The sequence below is a fragment of the Atta colombica genome, unplaced genomic scaffold (assembly GCF_001594045.1).
Source record: "Atta colombica isolate Treedump-2 unplaced genomic scaffold, Acol1.0 scaffold302, whole genome shotgun sequence".
Lineage (NCBI taxonomy): Eukaryota > Metazoa > Arthropoda > Insecta > Hymenoptera > Formicidae > Atta > Atta colombica.
This window is the reverse complement of record NW_017259407.1, coordinates 145,392-153,839: the sequence shown is the minus strand read 5'-3', so window position 1 is coordinate 153,839 and position 8,448 is coordinate 145,392. Positions and strand designations below refer to the sequence as shown.

The 8,448-nt window shown below is 33.4% G+C and overlaps 2 protein-coding genes across 2 annotated transcripts in view; both read left to right on the top strand.

Moving 5' to 3' along the window:
* Positions 1-1,083, top strand: part of LOC108690287 — a 1,307-nt gene extending 224 nt beyond the window's left edge. Inside the window, exons 2-3 of the mRNA XM_018197497.1 lie at positions 463-755; positions 975-1,083. Of these exons, the coding sequence (XP_018052986.1) occupies positions 463-755; positions 975-1,083 (402 nt within the window). The remainder of the gene's footprint in view (positions 1-462; positions 756-974) is intronic.
* A 3,645-nt stretch (positions 1,084-4,728) lies between these two features.
* On the top strand, positions 4,729-7,603 carry LOC108690268. The gene is made up of 3 exons (XM_018197467.1): positions 4,729-5,136; positions 5,229-5,327; positions 5,708-7,603. Exons 1-3 carry the CDS (start codon positions 4,729-4,731, stop codon positions 7,601-7,603), a joined length of 2,403 nt encoding a protein of 800 aa, XP_018052956.1.
* The last annotated feature ends 845 nt before the right edge of the window (positions 7,604-8,448 follow it).

Sequence of the window (8,448 nt, the reverse complement as noted above, 5' to 3'; positions counted from 1 at the left end):
TATATATATACATATATATATCTTATTGTATAATATAGTATCTTTTTTAGATGCACATTATAACGTACATTACCTTTAATCATCAAACTTATTAAACATCAAAGAATTATCAGTAATCAAAAATTAATTATTCTTATATGACGTGTAACATTTCAGGCATGCTAACTGTCTTATGTATTATACAATAACGATATCTATATATACATCTATTCTTCAATTTTACTACGTAATAAGTATGTCTAAAGTCGGAATCAGACTACGCATTGAAGATTTAAATTTGACCAATAAGAACAAAGAAATTTTAGCTTTTATTGCTTGGATTGGTTAAATTTCAATCTTTCAATCTTCAATTTCAATCTTCAATGCATAATCTGACCTGATTCCGACCTAAGTGAATATTGTTCAATAAATATGTTCAATAAATATTGTTCAATAAATATGTATCTGTAAAATAATTTATAGGAACCTGCGAAGCCTGTGACGGAATTTGTTCCATCTAAATCTTGCGATTATCAACCACTGAAATTAAATTATCAAGTTATCTCTTCCAAGCCGATCCCTTATCAACCGCGAATGGAATATCCAATTTTTGTACAAGTACCTCAAGTGCCACAGCCCTCGGAAATAATTACGCCGGATCTTCTTCAAAGGAAATCTTACGCATACAACATCCAGGCTCTATCACCTCCGTCTGTGCCAATTTCGAGGAGATACGATTTCGATTTTCAAGTGCCATCTTCACCTTCACCAGTTTCGTAAGATTTTTCTCTTTTATACTATATTTATAAAAGAACAAATTCCATTTATAATTACAGATTATATGTATATATATATATATATATATATATTTATTTATTTATTTGCTAGTTCTCTTTTCATCTAATTTTTTGCTAATATGTAATGCATCTTTGCCAAATAATTCAGATTATTTTCACTGAAAAACATTTTATCAACAATTAACATTTTTATTTCAGAGTGCCAACGCCACAATCTGTTAATCTTTTAACCGGCCTCACCAGTAAAATCGACAGAATTTTAATCCCCGCCTGCCAAGTGACATCTAGCTGCTGTAATACGGCATAAAATTATTTAATTCTGATAACGCGGTATCTCTCATCAAGTGAGAAATACATAGTATTCGACAGCAAAAAATAAAGAGAGATTTAAGATAAATAATTTTAATTTTTAACAATCCTTTTACTCTCCTATCTTCTACGTATTTCTTCTTTTGTTTTTGACTTAAAACGGTTGAGATATGTTTTATATATTTTTAAATCTTTAAATATTACAACAATTATAACAATTTTAAATGTTTTTTTTTTTAACAAACAATAATAAATATAGTTTTTTCTTCAAGTTCATGCTTTATTTGATTAATTTTAATATAAATGTATATTCACATCTACTCGGTCAGTCATAATCAGATCATAGAGTGCATGAATTCGAATGGGGAAAATGTTATTATTATTTTAGATGAAGAACCTCATTATACGAAAAGATTGATTTCTGAAATTTTATTTATTTATTAATAAAACACAAATAAAATGTTTAAATTTACAAATAGATATTGAAAGCCTCCACAAAACTTGTTTATCGACAAATTAACTCTGTAATATTATCCTCGACTCATCAGCCAGTGACAGCTGTAGAATGTAGTGTGTTATAAATTATTTAATTTTATTTTAATTTTTTTACTAAAACTTTGAACAACTGATTTATATCTTTACTTTGAACATTTGAATAAAATCTATCATTAATTTATTACTTTTTATCATATTAACTGATGCACACATGAGATAAAATAATATCTCCAATGTTTATGGAGAGCAACTTTCATCACAATTGTAATTATTATAGTCATTTCTCTTATTTATTTATGGTTATTTCACAATAAAAATAGCATTCCAGTTTTTATTCAGTCGATTAATCGTCTGGGAATCAAGTAGCGTTTCAACGGAACTCTCCTACAATTGTTCAAAAATTAAGAAACAATCGAAAATATACGGATACAAATAACGTAATTGTACATACATCAACGAATAATTAATAGTTGCAAAATATTCATCATATCGGATTCTCTGAAAAAGGTTCGAAAATGAACCGAAAACATTTAAGAAAGGAAACATTGTATTGTATTATGTGTAACTGAATATAATAATAATTTAATTATGTAATAGAAAAAAAATTATTAAATAGAAATTGTTTATTGTGCTCGACTCTTATGCTCCCTTTATAGTTTGTAATTATTTGACGTTATTGTATTAAATAATTAAATGTAACTATACAAAGTTTTATAAATAATTAAATAATTAAATATAACTATAGAAAGTTTTATACAATTTTTTTTATTTTATAAATTTAATGACATGTGTGATAAAAGTATAATTAAGTATAATAAAAGAACCGAATCGACATAGTAGCAAAATTGATTATATGATGTCAGCATAATACATTAATTTGATCCTTATCTATAATAAAAATGGATTTGCTTATATGTACATAAATTGTTTAATCTTACATCACTATTTATAGCTTGTAATACTTGCAACATACATATATACAATATCAAGATTATAAATCAGATTTTTTCTGCGAGATAATATAATAAGCGATAATAGTAGAGGAGAAGATGGTATTATGGCATCGTCGTTAAATTTTATTTACAATAACTTTGTTGATAATCAATACTTAAGTTTAAAACTTGACAATTACATTTGTTTAAATGTGTTGAATCGATTCTGGACTCAAAGTTACGAAATATTTATTATTTAGAATACTATTAATAAAAGCATGGCGACATTGCATAATGACTTGAAGAAAAAAGTAGGTAGTAATGTGGCCTTCCACATAAAAATAGCCATAAAATATTAGTTTTCTTTAGAAAACAGTATTTGATTACAAAATTAACAAAAACGTAAAACATTTTAAAATATATATAAATGAATGTATTTGAATGTACATTTACATAACTTCTGCATATATATAAGTTGCTCAGTATTAAAAGTTTCAGTACTAAAAATAGTACACATAATATTAGGTGTAGTAAAAAGAAATCCATTATTTTTCCATTCAATTTCATGCAAAAATAATGGATTTCTTTTTACTACACCTAATATAAACTATAGATTAACAGTAGAACTACAAGCAATTATCAAACAATTATTTTGATATGAAAACCTTAAAAAAGAGGTCATAAGTAATCAATCCATAGAGGGCCATATTAGCAAAATGTCTATTGTTTAAATTTGTTTAACTCAAAATATATATAGTCAAATAACATTTTGATTACACATACAAATAACAGATTCAAAAATATATATATTCATGTGATAATACGCTCAAGTTTAAGAAAAATGAGGAAGTGCAATTAAATGCTAAAAAGTCCGTCAGAAACGTTTTTCGAAATACTTGAAAGTAAAAAATGCATTATAAGTGCTGACTATTGAGTATTAGCGGTATATTAGCGTCATGGTATAACGGCGAGCTTGAATAAATAATAAGTAAGTCATTAAGATTCGCTATATAATAGCGGAGATAAGATCATAATACATACACTGGCTATAATATCATCTTCTCCTCTATTTAAATGTAAAGCAAATTTATAAATACTAGTAAATAATAAGTGACATATACATATATGTACGTATATTGTACGTATAATATATACATATATACCAAATTATGTTATATTATACGAGATATTAAAAACTAAGCCAATTTATGTGGAAAATATTCAAATTTTCATCGATCTATTAGTTTTTCTTCTTTATTTACAATTTATGTCATTAAAAATTTTATCAAATGCTTACTACACAAATTTTTTCGACAAAAAGGCAATTTAACAGAATTTAATGCAAATTCTATTATATTCTGTTGTAATGTCAGCAAATTAATGACAGATGCATAATAAAATCTGTTGACCTAACATGATAACAAATCGACAAAATCATGCAAAGCTTATGACAATTTGATAATGAATTGACAAAAACGATTAAAAGCAAAACCGACTAAAGCTTTGCTTGATTTTTTCTGTCAATTTGCTGTCTAAGTATGCAGGCTTTGCTAGCAAAATACTTATTGCTGAATTTATTGCTGACACACAGATGCTACCGGATTTGTCATCAATTTCTAATCGAATTTGACCCTAATTTGGCGATTGATAGTTTGCTTATACATATAAATCAATATATTTATATATTAAGTCGTAACTTACAACATTTACATATGATTACATTACATATGATTAAAAATTTTTCTTAAACTTCTGAAATAAATTGTTTTCAATTTCTAATACACTGCATACGTATAATATAAACGCAAATTAACATTTATCATTATCATTTAAATATTAATATATACTTACATTTATTATGTAACAAATATAAATACATGGTATGCGCGTGCATACTATGTAATATATTAAATATTCATATCTAGAGAAAGTACGTTGCTATATTTTATATCATTGGCAAGAAAAAAAAAGAATTCAGAATTATTGTACAAATATGTGTTACGTAAAAAAATATATTAACAATCTCTCAAGCAATAATGTTGATGAATCGTGCTCCATTATAAAGCGAGACGCTGATGAAATCATGGATAATCTCACGCGCATCAGTACGTATCTTGGTTAATTGATCGTTGTCGGCCAACAATCTTCGGTGTTTTTTGATTCCATCACGATCTTCGTGCCGAATCTGGACACGATGATAATAGTCCTGAGAGTATATGAAGCAGCCTGTTGTAGCTAGTGTCATCGAGTTCTCATCGAAACTTATCATGGTGAATACGAATAATATCCTCGCGGCATTTGCCATCACCTTTCTGGCCTCTTTATCTCTAAGTTCGGTTTACGCCAAGCACAACTTAGATATCCCTAATACCTTTGAGAAGCATTTCGATCATGAACTGCGACCATTTCTTCGGGAAAAGAGAGAGAAGGAAGCCGAAGTATTCCATCTAAAAAATAATAATCCTTTGGAATTAGAAGAAGAATCGTTGGAGCCAAAATCCATCTATGAGAGAAGAACGCTCGGAGAAGAGGCAAAGGATGTTAAAAACAGCAAGGAGCAGGAGAAATTGAATATCGAGCCTAAAACAAACAACAATATTGTAGAAGAAGAAGAAGACGCTCAGGTAATAATTGAAATATACTATTTATTTACTGTCAGAATGAAATAATGTATCAGAATGAAAATAAAACTAAATTCGATTCTCTCTTCTTTCAGGATGATGTATTTTCGTACAGAAGTATGCATGATCTCATTCAAGCATTGATTCTTGCGGATGAAGAGGACATTGCTGAGAGATTGCAACAATTGCGAGAGGTAAAGTGTATTATTATTACAATACCTATGCAGTGCAATGTAGAATTAATTTATTAAATTAATAATAATTTAATAATAATTTAATAATAATTTAATAATAATTTATTAAATTTAGCAAACCTCATTTGAGAGAAACTTGCAAAATTATTTTATTCATATTTAAATAATGGAGAAAGAAGACTAAAGGAGAAAAAGGGCAGAAAATATATATAGTTAATAATCTATGATGATTATTATTATATGGTATTATAACTATATATATTATAATGTCACATAATATATTTCAAAATGTTAAACTTTTATTAAATTTGACTTGAAAATAGAAATGACGTGCTGCTTAAATGATTAAAGGTCCTTATCTTTAATTCGTTTATTCGCAGAATACTACGAAATCTGAGAGGTTTAGTAATTTGCCGAAGCGTCAAGTGATCGCATCCGCAGCCGCAGCCGCAGCCGCAGCCGTATCAAATGGACTTGTTGGAGCGAATCCGTGGGATGCCGTTCCTCTGGTCGATCTGGATGCTCACTCTTGCGAGGTCGAGGCTTTCTCGCACGGTCACTTCCACGTATCGGGTACGATCGTGCACGAGTTCTTCTGTGAGCTGAGGAAATTTTGGCACTACGGCCTGATTGTCTTGCGCAACTTGAGGTCCGGGCTTAGCTTGGGGCCACTGATAGCTGAGGATGCCTCCGACAACATCTTGGGCCACTTGTTTCATCACACCTCGCATCTTCTCCACGTCGTTATCAAAGAACCCCATCATCTATTGATTTTGCCCGATATAATTCAAGATGCCGTACCGTTCCCGAGCATCATCGGTGCCATTCATCGGCTCAAACACGTCTTCTTCAAAGTGCTGCACTTTGGCATCGATCTCTTCCGCACACACATTCGTCACGTCCTCGCGCATTTGTTTTCTCATCTACGTTTGAGCTTGCATCATTTGGGAAGATTCAGCTCGGTACTTCCGCTGGAGGAGATAGTAACAGAACCGATCGTGTCTACAGCGGCGTCTGCGGCGTCTGCGGCGTCCACAGCGGCGGCAACAACGGCGGCAGCGGCGGCGGCGGCGGCGGCCACCACCGGCGATAGCTCAATCATTGTTCCGGATTATCAGACATCATTGGCGGAAGTGCTATCTTCGTTCCGCGGCTTCTACCATGGTTACCATGCGTCTGGACTACCTCATCTAATTAGAACTGGTGTAAGAGGCATCGCTTTACCCTCGGCGTTCTCCAGAATCGGCTCATACTTGTCAAGAATACCCCTCTGTGGTAATTTTGGATACGGACCGATTGAACAGAGCACCACAGTGACGACGTCCAGCGCGTCTAGCGCGTCGAGCTCTGTTGCTATTGGTAGTGTCCCAGTAGTAAGCCCAGTGATAAAACCGATAGCACCCGTCGTTCCTATCGGGACTGAAATTGCGAGCTCCTCGGCATCCGCTACCGCCACCGCTACCGCCACCGTCGCCGAGACGCAGCCGGTATTTTCCGCTGAACCGACGATAATGGAATCACCGATAGTATCAGGCTATCCAACTGCGTCTCTAATTCAACCGGAAGTCGTGCCCAGCATTTTGGAGGACAACGTGGTAACCGCCTCCGCTGCGGCTGCTTCCTCAGCGGCAAACGTCCTCTCGACCCCTGTTGCTGGACGAGTGCCATTCACCCTGCCGTTGCGCAAATATAGACCGAGCCTGTCCACTGTTGCACCCGCGGCAGCGACCGTGGCTGCAGCTGCAAGCGCGTCCGCTTCCACGGGAGGCGATCGCACCGTCCTCGGACCGTCTACATATCGTGGCCTTGATCTGGACATTGATCGCAGAATCAAATATCCACTGATTCGTTCGCGAGTCTTACCCGTCGTGGTTCCGTCATCGGCTGCCGCCTCATCAGCCGCCGCATCAGCTGCCGCATCAGCTGCCACATCTGCCGCCGCATCGACCTCCTCGGCTGCCGTGGCTAGCAGCTCTGCCATTTCCTCGGGTGGCTTCAACATCGTCCTGCCCAGAGAACAGATAGTTAGCGCTCTCGGTTATGACTACCTATTACCGGGCGACATCATTTCGGTCACCCTGAAGAACAAATCGATTCTGTTTGGCCGCGTACTCGATACCACTAGCCCAATCACGTTCAGTTTCCTAAGACCGAAAATACGTGCCTCTTTACTCCACCACGGTGGACGGGTCTGGAAGCTCCTACCTAGAGACTTCAGGAATCCCGAGTGCTATAAGAAATTTAACAATCCTCTGCTCTTGCGTTACAGTCTTTAAACATCATTGTGTATCTCATGACTAGTCCTGAATTATTGCCGACACGTACTAAACAATCGATTGTAACCACGAGGAGTCTCAATCATGAATAAAGCTATGTTGAAATTGATTGAATTTACATTAATTTTTTCACAACAATTTCTCATTTTAATATTATATATTCAGATTACATTACATTCAAAATGCGAACATAAAACGATTTTAAAAATTGCTTTAAGACATATTATAAGATGTCTTTTAAAGCAATCTTTAAGATATCTTCGATTTTTGAACATAATATTATCTGGGTCTCTAGTTTTGCGAGTGTTACATTTATCCGTTTCGATATTCGAAATCGAGTAGCATTACCTTAATATTAACGTGCATAAAAGCATTTGTTACTTTTAGTATTATTCATTTAGATATTTTCTTTTATTTTCTTTCACTTTGAAACACTTGCGGCAATTTTTAATTAAATATACGACAGTAGAAACAGACTTTATAAGTCTGCAATTTGCAAAAGCATTAATACCGTGTTTATTATTACCGCGTACGTTTACACAAATGCCATGACACATATGCAAATAATGAATCTAAAGAAAATATTCGTTTTAAATAAGAAATTTTTTATCGAGCACGCGCACGGGGGTGTATCAAAAAATCTTTAAAAAATTTCAAATGGGAAAGTGAGTCAAATGATACATCATTAGAAAAGTCTTTCTCTACATTTCTCTACATTTCTGTTTTAATTTTTTTAAATTCGATCAATTCGTTTAGAAGATATAAAATGTTAAATTTGAAATAAACAAATTGCAGATCCTAAAGTCGTCTGTATTACCAATATGCTAAGCGGCTATCCAATCTCG

Bases quoted from the DNA above. Each gene is read 5' to 3' on its own strand.
- LOC108690268 (XM_018197467.1), top strand. From the start codon at position 4,729: ATGAAGCAGCCTGTTGTAGCTAGTGTCATCGAGTTCTCATCGAAACTT. The intron at 5,137-5,228 runs GTAATAATTGAA...CTCTTCTTTCAG, and splicing joins AAGAAGAAGAAGACGCTCAG to GATGATGTATTTTCGTACAG. The intron at 5,328-5,707 runs GTAAAGTGTATT...GTTTATTCGCAG, and splicing joins GATTGCAACAATTGCGAGAG to AATACTACGAAATCTGAGAG.